Consider the following 14,687-nt stretch of genomic DNA (forward strand, 5'->3'; position numbering starts at 1 on the left):
CTTTCAATACCAAAGGGGTCATGATATGAAGAGGTGATGAATGAGAAAAATAGCTTATTTGGGAATAGGAGGAGAGAGCCTTTCTGACAAAATGAATTAGGGGTCAAGTGGTCCAGAGAAGGAACGAAAACAAAGTGTGAACCCAGCAGGTTTTTCATGGTCGATCTCTTTCTACAGTGTAATATAGAAGGTTTTGAAAGAGTACTGACATTTTCCTTTTGCTACTATCTCTTACCTCATCTGTACAGCTGTACCCTTGCAAACTGTAGTGTGCTCTTTAAATCATTAAAAGCAGAGCATAAGGATAGACTAAGAATGACATTTATACTTAATTTCCAAAAAAGAAAAGTTCAAGTCTGGCAAGATGTTTGTCGTGACGATGAATTTGCATTCCTTCAGGTGGCCACCATCACAGATATCCATCTTGTGCTGGGAGAAGCATACACAGTTGAGTGGGACATCATGATGGACCAGGAGAAGATAGACTGCTACCCAGATGAGGATGGTGCAACTGAGGCCAAATGCACTGCCCGTGGCTGCATCTGGGAGGTAAGCATGCTGAGGATGTTCCTGGAAACTGGAACCCTTGAAATACAACCTACAATGTCTTTAGCATAGCCCTGTACCCTTGAATTTATTAAAATCCACTAAAAGAAAAGGCTCCAGATGAGCCTGATTTGGATTGAGGAGTAGAGTGCAGAAAATGGGGTGTTTACTGTGTTGTTTGAAGTTGAGGAATTTAGAGTAATGCTTACTTTAATTGTTATAGACATGAGTGACTGAAGTGATGGCTTTCTCCATATAAATAGATTATCTATGTGATAACTATGGATCCCTGCTGATTTAGGATATTGACGTTCTTTTTAGGAATCCAGCTCTTCTGGGGTCCCTTACTGCTACTTTGCCAATGAGCTGTACTCAGTCAGCAATGTTCAGAATCACCCGAATGAGGCCACAGCAAACATCTCCTTAAAGCCTTCTCCTTATAGCAATGCCTTCCCGTCTACACCCGTGAATCAGCTGCAACTGCGCGTGATCTACCACAAGAATGAAATGCTGCAGTTTAAGGTAAACACAGTATGTGCCATCAGGTGTGGACAGGGCCTTTTCAGTTCTATTACTCTATGCAACCTTGTGTTACAACATTATAAAATTTTTTATTTGTTTAGTAAGTAGTCTAGAACAACATTCTAATGAAGAGAGCAATTAGATGACTGGTAGAACAGTGAAACCTCTCCTAATTTCAAATTTCAGAGAATCACTGTGTCTAAAGAGATACTTGGGAGAATGAAACATGGAGAGGGACAGAGGAGGCTACTAGGAAGGTTGGACAGTTATGGATGAGTTTGGTGTAGGGATAAGAAGGGAGATGTCCACAGGGGATATGATTGAGACCTTGAGACCATCTTGGTCATTCATATCAACTAAAAGAGGGATATACCTAAGGAATGACTGCCATGTTCGTAGCTTGCGAGTGTGCGTGTATGGTTGGTAATGATAATGGAGGTTAGAAAATGGGGCAGATTTGTGATTGACAATATAAGAGGAGGAGTATGATTTTAAATGAAATAATAGGAGACAACTTTGAAATACTCATGAAAGTGATTTGTTTTCCTTCCTTGGTTTAATTAACCAAAGGGACTAGGGATGGACTAGCTATCCTCTTGTTTGTTTCATTATTAGACTGTGAGCTGCTCCAAAACAAGGGTTTGTCTTCCATGGTGGTGGTATTGGAATCCCACACATAGGTTGCTATATAGTGAGTACTCAAATGCTATTGGAATAGTACAAGGCAGTAATCAAGGCAGAGTGACTCTGCTTAGACTACCCTTAGAATCTGGGCTCATTCTGGACTGACTTTTCCATCTTCTAATGTGTTGTTTTGTGTGTGTGTGTGTCCTCACCAGAATGGAGTTGATTGGGTGTGTAGCCTCAACTTACACTCACTAACCATTAGCTATGCAGTAGTGCTCTCCATCATACTCATCTTTCTGAGCCCACTTTAACACTCTGGGACTTTGTTGTTTCTTTACCAGAATCACCTGCTCTCAGTTTTGTGTTGGTTTATTGCTGTTTAACTTTTAAGATTCAGCCTGTATTTCTTCCATGAAACCATCTCACTGTTTCTTTCCAGTAATATCAACGCCCTTCTGCAGAATTTGTGTTAGCTCACATCCTCCAGGAGTGCTGAATTCTTCTTTCTTGTTTCCCATGAATTCCTAAGCATTTTATGACATTAACCTTGGCTTATTCAGTTCCTATCCCTACTAATTACTATTGTATCCACAGTAGTATTTGGATCCTTAATTATCCAGCTGTATTTCATCTCCAGAAGATATGTTTTTAATTAGAGAAATTTAGTTTTTTCCTGCCAATTTCAGTGGTTTCAGGTCTCCTTATACTCATATATCCACACACAAAATAATATATCGTATGTTTATAAGTACCAAACCAATTTCAGAATTAAAATTTCATGTTAATAGCAGTGTTGAAATAGGTGAAGATTCTAGAGCCCATAATATTGAGATATGACACAGATCAAGTTATTTAATAGAACCTTGTTCTCTGGTATGTTGGTTAAGTCCTGTATTGTGAGGTAAAAGCAAGACAAAACATACAACTTCTAGACTCTGTGAAACATGCTAAGAGTATGCTGAGGTATTTGTCTGTAGAGAACAATTCTATTCCAAAGCACTCTTTGAAATGACAGCTAACTGTGAACATTTGCACTATTAATGCCATGTTTTGATGTATTTACATATTATGATTGAACAATTCAGTACAGTTAGGAACTGGTGTTTCAATCCTCTAGTATTTTGTGAGGTGGAAATTAAATATCTTCACAAGTTATTTTGAATTATATTATAAGTTATGCAATTATATTATTAATTGCATATTATTGTTAATTATGAGCACCGTCAGCATGCTAAGAAAACATCATAATGTATATGCTATATTTTTTTCTTTATATAAAATGTTCTCCTCTGGCCTAGATCTATGATGCCAATCACAGTCGATATGAAGTCCCAGTGCCTCTGAACATCCCCTCTGCTCCATCCAGCACCCCTGAAGGCCGTCTCTATGATGTCCTCATCAAGGAGAATCCATTTGGGATTGAAATTCGCAGGAAGAGTACAGGCACTGTAATGTAAGTGGGTCCTGGTCTGACTTGGAGTTCCTGCTTTTCTAAACATTCCTCACCAGGTCCATATTAATTGAAGACATCCTGGCTCAAAGCATCAGACTGATCTCGTTCAAATCCATAATGCATTAGTTACCTTTTATGGCTGTGACAAAAAGACCCAACCAAGAAAACTTATAGAAGAGTTTATTTGAGTTTATGGCTTCAGAGGTTTGGAGTCCATGATGGTGAAGTGGATGCAGGCAGCACACAGGGCAGCAGGAACAGCTGAGAGCTCACCTTTTGATCTGCAAACAAGAAACAGAAAGCAAACTGGGAATGGTGTGAGCCTTTGAACTCCAGAGCCTGTCCCCAGTGACATACTTCCTTCACCAAGGCCACCCCTCCCAATAGTCCCCAAATAGTGCCCAAATGGAGACAGAGTTTTCAAATATCTGGGATTATGGTTGATATCTCACATAAACACCGCACAAGAGGAAATGCTTTCTGTTCTTAGAGGAAATCTTTAATACCCTGGGAGGGATTACTAAGGCAGTTACAGGTATGTGGGAAATATAGATACTTGAACAAGTATTTATATTAGGTTATCTTCTGGTACTGTGGTCATAGACAGATGTGCTATATCTTCCACTAAAGAAAGTTTAAATTATACTATGAAGAGGAACTTGATATAGCAACAACTGCTATGCTGGAAAAATCAGAGAAATCAGATTATTTGGTGACTTAGATACTATGATCTGCGTTTGTGTCTCTGGGGATGAGGTGATGTTTGAAATGGAACTGAGATTAGGAGAAGTTCTGAAGGGAGTTCTGGGTAAAGAAACATCTGTGATAGAATGATGTAAGTCATGAGCTAGAGGAAATTTATCAGTTTCAATAGAGACTTTACTCTGAGGTAACTGCTCTGATAAATGTGGGAGACAAAACAGGGGTGTTAGGTGGGATTTAGAACGGGAACAGCCCTGATGGATCCTCGGATGCTGTCAGGAGAAGTGAGCAGGCATGTGAGCAGAAGTGTGAGGTGATGTGAGGTGCTCATAGTACAGCCCTGGATAGCTGTAGGAAGTGGAGCATCAGGGGTCAAGAGCAGAAGACACAGTGAGTCTGGAGTGGTAAGGTGATAAACGTGATTGGACATGTGATTGTGGACAACACTAAAGGGAAGCAGTGATACAGTGTAGGAGAAGAATTACCTGTGACACAGGCCTTTAGCAGGGCTGACTGTGGTTATTTCAGTGAACGAGACTTGCTTGTTTTGTTTGAGAGAGACTCAGGTACAGATGGTGTGGGAAAATGGAGGGCTCTGTTATCCTCACAGAGGCAGCTGCTGGAAACTACTAGGAAGCTGATTTTCTTTTTTAAATGTCCCTTCTCCTTCTGCAGCTGGGACTCTCAGCTCCTGGGCTTCACCTTCAATGATATGTTCATCCGCATCTCCACCCGCCTGCCCTCCACATACATCTATGGCTTTGGGGAAACTGAGCACACAACCTTCAAGATAGACTTGAACTGGCACACGTGGGGCATGTTTTCCAGGGACGAGCCCCCGGGGGTAAGGACAGGGTGTTTGGGTCTGTGTTCTGTCTCCTCCATCCACACTGTGTGCCTGGTGGTGTTTTTTCGGACTCCATATGCTTGTCAATTTCTATTGCTAGGAGGATGGACATCTTTTTAAGTTCCCCTTTCCTCTGCTGTTCTTACCAGAAGAAGATTGACTCAACATAGCAATCAAGTTTCTGTTGAGTTTCTTTCCCATGCACACAGTCTCCTAACTTCCTTTTCCCTATGCCTCTCAGTACAAGAAGAATTCCTATGGTGTCCACCCTTACTACATGGGTCTAGAGGAGGATGGCAATGCCCATGGAGTCCTCCTGATGAACAGCAATGCCATGGGTAGGATGAACCTCTGTCCTGTTATTGTATGCCATTGATTCTTGAATTGCTTTAGAATATATTTGCCTTAGCTGTCACTATAGACAAAATTATAGTCTTTATGGAATGATTTTCCCTTTCATTGACCCTTTATGTATATTTTAATTATATATAATTTACCCAACTTTTATTAGCAATGCAGCTAATGAGAGCTTTTTTTGACTTCTTCAATTCTATATGCACCTACTCCAAAATATCTCCTGTCAGTGTGTTACAACTGAAGAATAAGAAGGTGGGGATTCCAGGGTTAAAATTCTCAACAGGAAGGATTTCATCATGTTGACATTTTCTTGTGTTTTCAGATGTGACATTTCAGCCCCTGCCTGCCCTAACATACAGGACCACAGGGGGCATTCTGGATTTCTATGTGTTTTTGGGCCCAACTCCAGAGCTTGTCACTCAGCAATACACAGAGGTAGGAAGGAAAGCTTTTTTGAAATATGTGGTGTGTGTGTGTGTGTGTGTGTGTGTGTGTGTGTGTGTTCATACACACATAATGTTTCCAATCCTGCTATACATGATTGTCATATAATGTAACTGTCATATGATACATAAATTTTAGGGTCTTTCTCAGGGGAATTTATAATATGGAATATAGGAGAGAGAATTTATTCCTATAACTATTAAAATGATGTTTTCTTCACTTATTGCAGTGTATCAGAGTATTTGTAGCAACTAGTGGTGGGCTAGTGTGGTGGTGGAGCTATGGTAGTAGTGATTTTGATGATGTGGTAAGGGATGATGGTATTGAATGTAGTGGTAGTACTATTGGTGAAAATGAATGTGAGGATGGTGACTGTGATAATGATACAAAGGATGATAGGACACGAGGTGATCATGAAAGTGGTTGTAATGGAGTTAATGCTGGGAGCTGAGAGAATGAGGTTCATGTTAGTGGTGGTGGTGGTAGATATGATGATGTTTTGGTAGTAGTGGTGTTGGTAATGATGATTGTGTCTGTGATGGCAATGGGAATTAAGATGGTAAATATTACATTATGACACTGTCACAGTGGTTACAATGTGGTGATAGAGACAATGACTGTACTTGTGTTGAAGGTGGGAGTCATGATCACAATAACTTTGTTGGTGATAACATCAACTAACATGTATGAAATATCTACTGCGTGTGTTACTAAATGCATGTGAGAGGGCGTCACACATACTAAGTCACTCAGTGAAACCAACATGAGATTGCTCCTGCTCTTAGCTTTGATTGACAGGTAAAGAAACAAACACAGAAATGTCACGTAGCTGCCCAAGGTCATACAATGAGCAAGACCTAGAGACTGTATTCTAAATTAGCTCTTTCCCTTTTGTTGTGTGTTTTTAGTATCTAAATTATATATCTAGGAATCTGAATAAAAGCAGGTTTTCCAGAAATCCTATAAAGTGTGCTCTGAGAAGCTGTAGGTTTTCTGTAGTGTGTCCCAGGAGCTCCACACACCCCTCCACTTACTCTCTGGGGTTGAATTTGTTGTCAAATTGGGTAAAATATTCTGACTTCATATCCAGTTTCCATCCAACTTCTCCTCTAACATTCTAACACTTTCTATTTTCTAGTTGATAGGTCGGCCTGTGATGGTACCTTACTGGTCCCTGGGATTCCAGCTGTGTCGCTATGGATATGAGAATGATACTGAGATCGCCAACTTGTATGATGAGATGGTGGCTAAGCAGATCCCCTATGTACGTATGTCTGTTGGGGATTTGTTTGTCAGATTTAAGTGTGGTTTTAAAATGGCGCACTGTGTTTTCTCATGTCATGTCACACTGAGCCTAGAGTATCCACAATGATTTAGGGGAGACCACTGCCATCATAATAGTGGTGGCTTAGAGTAACAAAGAGGAGCTAAGACTGGTTAGTTCCTGGATGCTGTCTCCTGTACTAGGCTTTCCTCTGCTTCTTGAATGACTTCAAGATATTATATACACTGTCCTTACTGACATGATAATAAAACACAACTCCAATACTAGCTTTGTTTAATTAAAGAAACTTAACCCCCTCATTCAGTGAACCCAGCCTATATGAGGATTGCTTTCTTGGGCCTGGCACACCATAGTGCTCCCTGAGCTTCTCACTGGCTCCGTGCTGGACTCCTGTATTGAGTTTGTAGTGGATCACATACAGAATCAGCACATTCACTTCAAAAGCAGAGGTCCAATAATCATAAATCATTTTGTGACCCTTTGGTTTTTGTCTTGTATATATTGTTCTGTGTTGCCTTAGTGCAAATCACTTCCTGTAACAGTGGTTCTCAACTTGTGGGTTGTGACTTTTTTGGGGTGAGTCCAACAGCCCTTTCAAGGGGTCACCTAAGACCATTGGAAAACACAGATATTTACATTATAAATGAGAGTAACAAAATTACTTTCTGTAACTAAGTGGTTTTCAACTTGTGTTTTGCAACCTTTTTGAGTGGAGTCAAATGGCCTATTCATATCTAAGATCACGGGAAAGCACAGATATTTACATTATAATCCATGAGAATAGCAAAATTACAGTTATGAAGTAGCAACAAAAATAATTTTATGAATGGGGCTTACCACATCATGAGGAACTGTATTAAAGTTTCTCAGCATCAAGTAGGTTGAGAACCACTGTTGTAATAGAACATCTCATTGAGAGCTCTGCATTTGATCATCTCCAACACTCGGTCCTCTACAGTGAGGACAGTTTTTGTTTTGGTTCTTTTATAGTGGACCTATGATTGTATTATATACACAGTGAATATTTGACATTATTTTCAATGAACACACATCACCGATCTCAGGACATACTCATAGAGAAAGTCAAAGCACTTTTTCTTATAGTATTTTTATTTATTTATTTATTTATTTTTTACAACAGTCTTTGCATGTTGGCATTGTTACTCATCATATATTTTTTGTTGATGTTGAAATCATTTTTTCCTGTTTTTGAGTGAAATATTTAAAAATCAGTGAATACCCAAAGATCCAAAGCTACAATATGGCATATCTAGCAGTCGAAATTGCCAGACACAGGCTGTGGTAACTGCTAGAGTCTGAACTTTCCAACCAGCAGCCACACTTTCTTATACCATCCACAGGACGTGCAGTACTCAGACATCGACTACATGGAGAGGCAGCTGGACTTCACCCTCAGCCCCAAGTTCTCTGGGTTTCCAGACCTGATCAATCGCATGAAGGGCAATGGGATGCGGGTCATCCTCATTCTGGTTAGTTTGTGTGAATGTGTAGGCTGTGCTTGAGACAATGGATGGGCTTGATGGGGATCACCTTAGAGTGCCTGTCCTCTCCTGTTTCAGGAGAGAAATAAAGGTGTAATTAGTATAAGTGTATTTCTGGGAGTCAGGAAACTCTACAGTGAAATTTCAACTGGGGACTTCCCTTTTCCACCCCCCTTCTTTGTAATCCTCAGTCTGAACTTTCACCTGCCTTGTGCTCTGATTGCAGGACCCAGCCATTTCTGGCAATGAGACACAGCCCTATCCTGCCTTCACCCGGGGTGTGGAGAATGATGTCTTCATCAAATATCCCAATAATGGAGACATTGTCTGGGGAAAGGTATGAGCTTTGTTTTGATCCAACGGGACTCACCCTGGGCAGAGCCACTGTTAGTGCTCTTCAGAACTGTTGATTTTGTGCCTGTTTTGTGTGGCTTCTAAAGTTGTGGTTCTTTTTCTCTCTTTCTTTTTTTTCTTTTATTTTCAGTTAATACCTGCTGATATGCTTAAGAGCTTTTTTGGAATCCATTCTCTTTCAGAGCAACCCTACCTGACATCTACTAGTCCTAGAACCACTGCTTACAGTTTCTTAAGAACTTACTTGTATGAACAATCGTTCAGGATATTGCTGTTAAATCTTTTCTCTCCATAGGTCTGGCCTGATTACCCTGATATTGTGGTGGATCCCTCTCTAGACTGGGACAGTCAACTGGAGGTAAAAGGCCCTACATGTGTGCTCAATGTAGTCAGGGTTGCCAGGAAGAGGCAGTCATGTCTAGGAGACTCGATGTGTCTACACTTAGGACAGAGACATGTGAGAAAGAATCACTTAAGAGCAATGGTCCTCTTGTCAGTCTGAGACCCATTATTTTTTGTGTCACAATGTTTTACTTCAAGTTGTGATATTGCATTATTCACCATGAGATTTAAGACACAGTGCACTCAAGTTTCCTGTCCACAGTTCTCCATGTCACAATGGCAATTTCAAATGCAAAGCTGTCAGTTCATAAGGGCTATGAACTCCCAATGGATGCTAGCTCTAACAGTTCCAGCTTTGTCCTCAGTTATGATATCTTTTTTTCTCCATGTGTATTTATGTTCACACACAGGCTGACTCCATATCCACACATTAATCCAGCACCACCCTTCCATCCTTCATTGGGCCTTTCCTTTTCCTTTTAGTTGAGGTCTCTTATTATTAATTTGCTTTCTTCTGTGAACAGACTTTTCCATTTAATGGAACCAAGTAGCCTAGGTTTCAGCCTTAATTTTTTTCTCATTTTCATTTGCATCTGTTGCTTGGATGAATAAATTCATTGACACAACTGGCAAAAGAAGCATCAGGCCTTTTTCTTGCTAAGATGTTTATCCACTGCCCTGAGGCAGCCTGTTAATTTTTTTAAATGAGTTTTTCTGATATACCTTTGAGCAGTGTTGACATGGTTGGAAGGCAGCCGCCCTTGAATGTCAGTATTTGCTGGACCTTTAACTCTTCCTTAACAATGATCAAAATTGAGGAACTTGAATTCCAGTATCAGTGGGTGCTGTTGGGAAGTGTAAGATAGCCCTAGTGTGCCACACATGTGTGATGGTTGAGCTGATGATGAAGTCGGCCTACACATGGTTCACAAGGTACAGCTGAGATCTAGAAATCCTGTTAGATTCAAGAACTAATCAGGTAAGTCATCATTCGGGACACAAACATAGAAGTTTTAAATTTAGGTTTTAACCACACAAAGCCCAGGATCCCCTTGACTAGTCCATTCCATACAATGTAGATGGTTTCCAAATTCTGGGAAGGTATATTATTTGTGATTTTTAATCTTTACTCTTAATTTTTTTCCTAATAAGTCAAGAATGTTATGTCATATAGGCTCTATTCAGATCATCACTATGTACAATTGTGGAGTTATAAGAATTCATTAAGTTCTTATAAAATGACTGCTTCCTGCAAAATATATTCATTTCCAATAAATGGATTGTATGTTACTTTGACAGCAATACCGAGCTTATGTGGCCTTCCCAGACTTTTTCCGTGATTCAACTGCCACATGGTGGAAGAAGGAGATTCAAGAACTCTACACGAACCCACAGGAACCAGGGAAGAGCTTGAAGTTTGATGGCCTGTGGATTGTAAGTGTGTATGGATGTGTCTGTGAATACATGTGTATGGGTGTGCTTGTATGTGTTTGTGTTGTTTTTTGCATGTGGATCCATGACATTGGGCAAGGTGATAATAATTTCCAGGAAAAGATTTCAGACATAGCAAAGTGCCAATCATCCAATCAAACTTAGAATTGTCCTCAACCTAGTACCCAGGAACCTGTCTGAAGTTCCTGGTGTAAAACTTCCACAGTGATTAGTGGGAATTCCTTAAAGCATTGTTTGTCATAAGTGGGGGGGCATTAAATCATCTAGTCAGTCATGTTGAGGTTAATTGTTCTTTCTGGCCTGTGCTTCCCCAATGGTTCATGATCCTCTCTGGGCTGCATCTACAGAGATGTTAGATATTGAATGTATAACTACTTCTTTGTTCTTGAATTGACAGAATGTAAGTATCATTAAAGATTATCCATAATTTTGCTATTTATAGGATATGAATGAACCTTCCAGCTTTGTGAATGGGGCAGTTCCTTCTGGCTGCAGTGATTCTACTCTGAACCGCCCACCCTACATGCCTTGTAAGGACCTTGGGATCTCTTCACTTGTTGCACAGTGACTGGAAGGAAGATGAGCTCAGTATCCTGGGGTGACCCTGACCAACAAGGACACCTCCTCACCATTATTTTGTATTAATAGGGCATGAGACAAAAGCATGTCATATTATCCAACTGGAGATGTTAGAAAATTTCTTGAATTTGTCCAGAAATCACTCAGCTGTGCTAATGTCTCTGTGGTGTGATAACTTACAGAATTTCTTTGTCCACCAATATGTACAATGAAGTCACTTCCCCTTTTCACAGAGCTGGTGGACTTTGGAGTTATGCACATTTATAGCTTAGCTCCATATACATGCCTTTTTTGAGTTGTGAGACCTTCCAGAGACATTACCAAATCTAAGTTTCCAAAAGTATAAGAGACAGACAACACTATCCACTTAAAGAAATATGATAAGAAAGACATGAAATAGAAATAATTTGTGTAGGAAAAGCTTATGGAACTGGAAGGATGATTATGCCTTATTCTGGTTATTCTGGTCTCTGCAGGCAACCTCTTTCTCTTTCAAACACACACACACACACACACACACACACACACACACACACACACACACACACACACACCCTTACACATACACAAATAAATAAAAGTAAATCTTTTAAGGAAGTTTTTCTTAGGACCTGCTCCATGGTGAAGAATTGACAACCTATATTCTCTCCACATCTCCATTTTATTTAGTGAATTTGATGCTAAAAATGCCTTCAGTCACCTTGCTACTCAGAGAAGCCTATTGCACTTACGCTCCTGGGAAGGGGAGTGTTACCCAGGCAGAGGTTCTTAGTCTTAATGTCTTCTAAAAAGAGGTGAAGAATTAAGAGTCAAGGGTGATCTTCACTGACATTTCATTATTTCCCTCAGATTTGGAAGCCAGGGACAGGGGCTTGAGCAGCAAGACCCTGTGCATGGAGAGTGAGCAGATTCTTCCAGATGGCACCCTATTACGGCACTATGATGTGCACAGCCTGTATGGGTGGTCCCAGACCAGACCCACCTATGAGTGAGTAACCCTCTCCTTTCTCAAGTTGGTGGCACCTGCAGAGACAGTCAGTGATGGGTTTATTTTCATGAATTTGTTGTTCATTTTCCATAAGAAGGGCTAGAAAGTAATCCAACTATAACTTTGTAGATATTTGTGTTTATTAAGCAAATATTCTATGAGCATGTGGCCACATGGAAGCAAGATTTAAACAAGGTACCACCACACCAGTGGGAAATAGCACTGGTAAGGACCCACTCATCTGGGGACACCAGGTCATTACACATGTGGAAAGTGCCATAGTTAGAAGGAGCATTAGATAGAAGAGACAAACAGGACGAACAGGACTGAAAGGCCCCTCCTTTATCTCACAACTGGATGATCTTTTTAGATGTCTGCTATTCTATTGTTGTTTGTTTCTTAATTATTTTGGTCACTTTCATAAGACAGTCAATGGTTCTTTTATTGAATAACACCATGTTCTATGCCCAATTTGTAATACTAATTATCTCCTGGGAAACTTTAGAAAGGAATTGCTATTCATCATCCTCAAATACAGAAAACTAAGTACTGGGTAAATAATCAAGAGCCCTTATTACACGTTTACCTTTTGGTGACAATCTGTGGGTTCATCACATGATGATTTTTAAAAAAATGATAAAAAGGCATGGAAAAGGTGTCCCCTGCCATTTTCCATGTCAGCCAGTAGAACGCCCCCAGATCAGATTCCCAAATTCCCTCCAAAGATGGAGCAAACATTCGCCATCATAAAAGGGTTAGGAGGAGAAACTCTATTGCCTTCTTTTTCATGCCCTTCTTCAGCATAACTACTTGTTTCCCCACCAGAGCTGTGCAGGAGGTGACAGGAGAGAGAGGGGTCGTCATCACCCGCTCCACATTCCCCTCTTCTGGACGCTGGGCAGGACACTGGCTGGGAGACAACACAGCTGCCTGGGACCAGCTGGGGAAATCCATCATTGGTGTGTGGGTTGTGCCCAGGGGCCTCTGCTGGCTGTGGGTGGAGTGGGGAGTAGGATCCTTGGTGAAGGGGGAGGGGCAGGCAGAGAATGAGTGCCTGTCCTGACCCTGCTGCATCTCTCCTTGCAGGCATGATGGAGTTCAGTCTCTTTGGCATCTCCTATGTAAGTGTCCTTCCATGCTCCTCCCTAGGAAGGTGGCCTCATCTCTCAAAAGCTCCCAGAGCTCACTTTGTTTGTTGTTGTTTCAGACCGGGTCAGACATCTGTGGGTTCTTTCAAGATGCTGAGTATGAGATGTGTGTGCGCTGGATGCAGCTGGGTGCATTTTACCCCTTCTCCAGGAACCACAACACCATTGGGACGAGGGTAGGATGTCAGCTTCCTCACATATATTATGTAACTGGAAATGCTACCTCAGTTTCTGAGTTCAATCCTGCTGCCTGTTTTCCCTGGGACACCATCGAAGTCATGAATCCTTTTCCTGTAAACTATAGTCTTTAATATTACTTCGATGGCTTTTTGCTTAGGGACTATTTTCCACCATATCTCATGAAGAATGTCTTATCAATTTTTTTCCTGGTAGAATTTTACTGATTTTTATCAGTCCATTAAGAATACTCTAGGATTCCTAGTCACCATTTCATAAGGCTTATGGTATGTTAGATGTGTGATATACAGTTCAAATAGGCCTTTAATGACCTTCTTGAATTCTTTAGTTGTCTCTGGAGGACTTTGAACACTTTTCTTCTGTTGCTTTAGAGACAAGACCCTGTGTCCTGGGATGAAACCTTTGAGAATATTTCCAGAAGTGTGCTAGAGACCAGATACACCCTGTTGCCATATCTCTACACCTTGATGTACAAGGCCCACACGGAGGGCAGCACAGTTGTGCGGCCTCTTCTCCATGAGTGAGTGTCGAGCTGGAATGCTGGTGAATGATGGACAGTTTATTTATCATGTAGGGTGGAAGTGGATCCAAACAATTTTTCCACATTGAAGTGATAAGTCCCTTTTTTATTATTTTATAATTTAATTTAATTTTACATATCAGCCACGGATTCCCTTGTCCTTTCCCCTCCCGCACCGCCCCCCCCCCCCCCGCCTCCCCCCCAGTCCACCCCCATTCCCATCTCCTCCAGGGCAAAGACTCCCCTGGGGATTTAGTTCAACCTGGTAGATTCAGTTCAGGCAGGTCCAGTCCCCTCCTCCCAGGCTGAGCTAAGTGTCCCTGCATAAGCCCCAGGTTCCAAACAGCCAGCTCATGCACTGAGGACAGGTCCCGGTCCCACTACCTGGATGCCTCCCAAACAGTTCAAGCTAATCAACTGTCTCAGATAAGTCCCTTTTGTTTGAGCTCTCCAGAGACTATCTCTGTCACTCCTTCTAGTACAGTGAAATACATAACACCTGTGTTCTATATAAGGTACTTACTGAAGTTATGTAATGGAAGCTCCCAGCATAGCACAATTTCTTTCTTTGAAGGCCCTACAAAGACTTCCCTATTTGGTGTAGGGATTTTGTTATTTGAACCCTGACCAGAACATCTTCTTGTAACTTTAGTGGGCATTCCAGGGACAGATGACAAGGACCAACATATTATTGCTTTATAATGTGCCACAGTGAGGAAATAGAAGATGTGTTGTGGCAGATAATGCATTTCTGAGGTTTTAATAATACAGCATGTAGGAAATGGGGTCTATGTGATCCTTATCAGTCTAGTGAAATATAA

At 41.0% G+C, this 14,687-nt stretch overlaps 1 protein-coding gene across 1 annotated transcript in view; it reads left to right on the forward strand.

Annotated features, from left to right (window-relative positions):
* Mgam (maltase-glucoamylase) overlaps positions 1 to 14,687 on the forward strand; it is a 253,858-nt gene that overhangs the window by 47,941 nt on the left and 191,230 nt on the right. The window contains exons 24-40 of the mRNA XM_052721491.1: positions 400 to 549; positions 868 to 1,068; positions 2,994 to 3,148; positions 4,526 to 4,694; positions 4,939 to 5,035; positions 5,377 to 5,489; positions 6,637 to 6,762; positions 8,145 to 8,273; positions 8,512 to 8,622; positions 8,935 to 8,997; positions 10,281 to 10,415; positions 10,876 to 10,963; positions 11,862 to 12,000; positions 12,826 to 12,959; positions 13,087 to 13,121; positions 13,208 to 13,324; positions 13,718 to 13,866. Coding sequence (XP_052577451.1) covers positions 400 to 549; positions 868 to 1,068; positions 2,994 to 3,148; positions 4,526 to 4,694; positions 4,939 to 5,035; positions 5,377 to 5,489; positions 6,637 to 6,762; positions 8,145 to 8,273; positions 8,512 to 8,622; positions 8,935 to 8,997; positions 10,281 to 10,415; positions 10,876 to 10,963; positions 11,862 to 12,000; positions 12,826 to 12,959; positions 13,087 to 13,121; positions 13,208 to 13,324; positions 13,718 to 13,866 — 2,111 coding nt within the window. The remainder of the gene's footprint in view (positions 1 to 399; positions 550 to 867; positions 1,069 to 2,993; positions 3,149 to 4,525; positions 4,695 to 4,938; positions 5,036 to 5,376; positions 5,490 to 6,636; positions 6,763 to 8,144; positions 8,274 to 8,511; positions 8,623 to 8,934; positions 8,998 to 10,280; positions 10,416 to 10,875; positions 10,964 to 11,861; positions 12,001 to 12,825; positions 12,960 to 13,086; positions 13,122 to 13,207; positions 13,325 to 13,717; positions 13,867 to 14,687) is intronic.

This window comes from Peromyscus californicus, unplaced genomic scaffold (genome assembly GCF_007827085.1).
Source record: "Peromyscus californicus insignis strain IS unplaced genomic scaffold, ASM782708v3 Scaffold_6__1_contigs__length_162567912, whole genome shotgun sequence".
NCBI classification, from domain to species: Eukaryota; Metazoa; Chordata; class Mammalia; order Rodentia; family Cricetidae; genus Peromyscus; species Peromyscus californicus.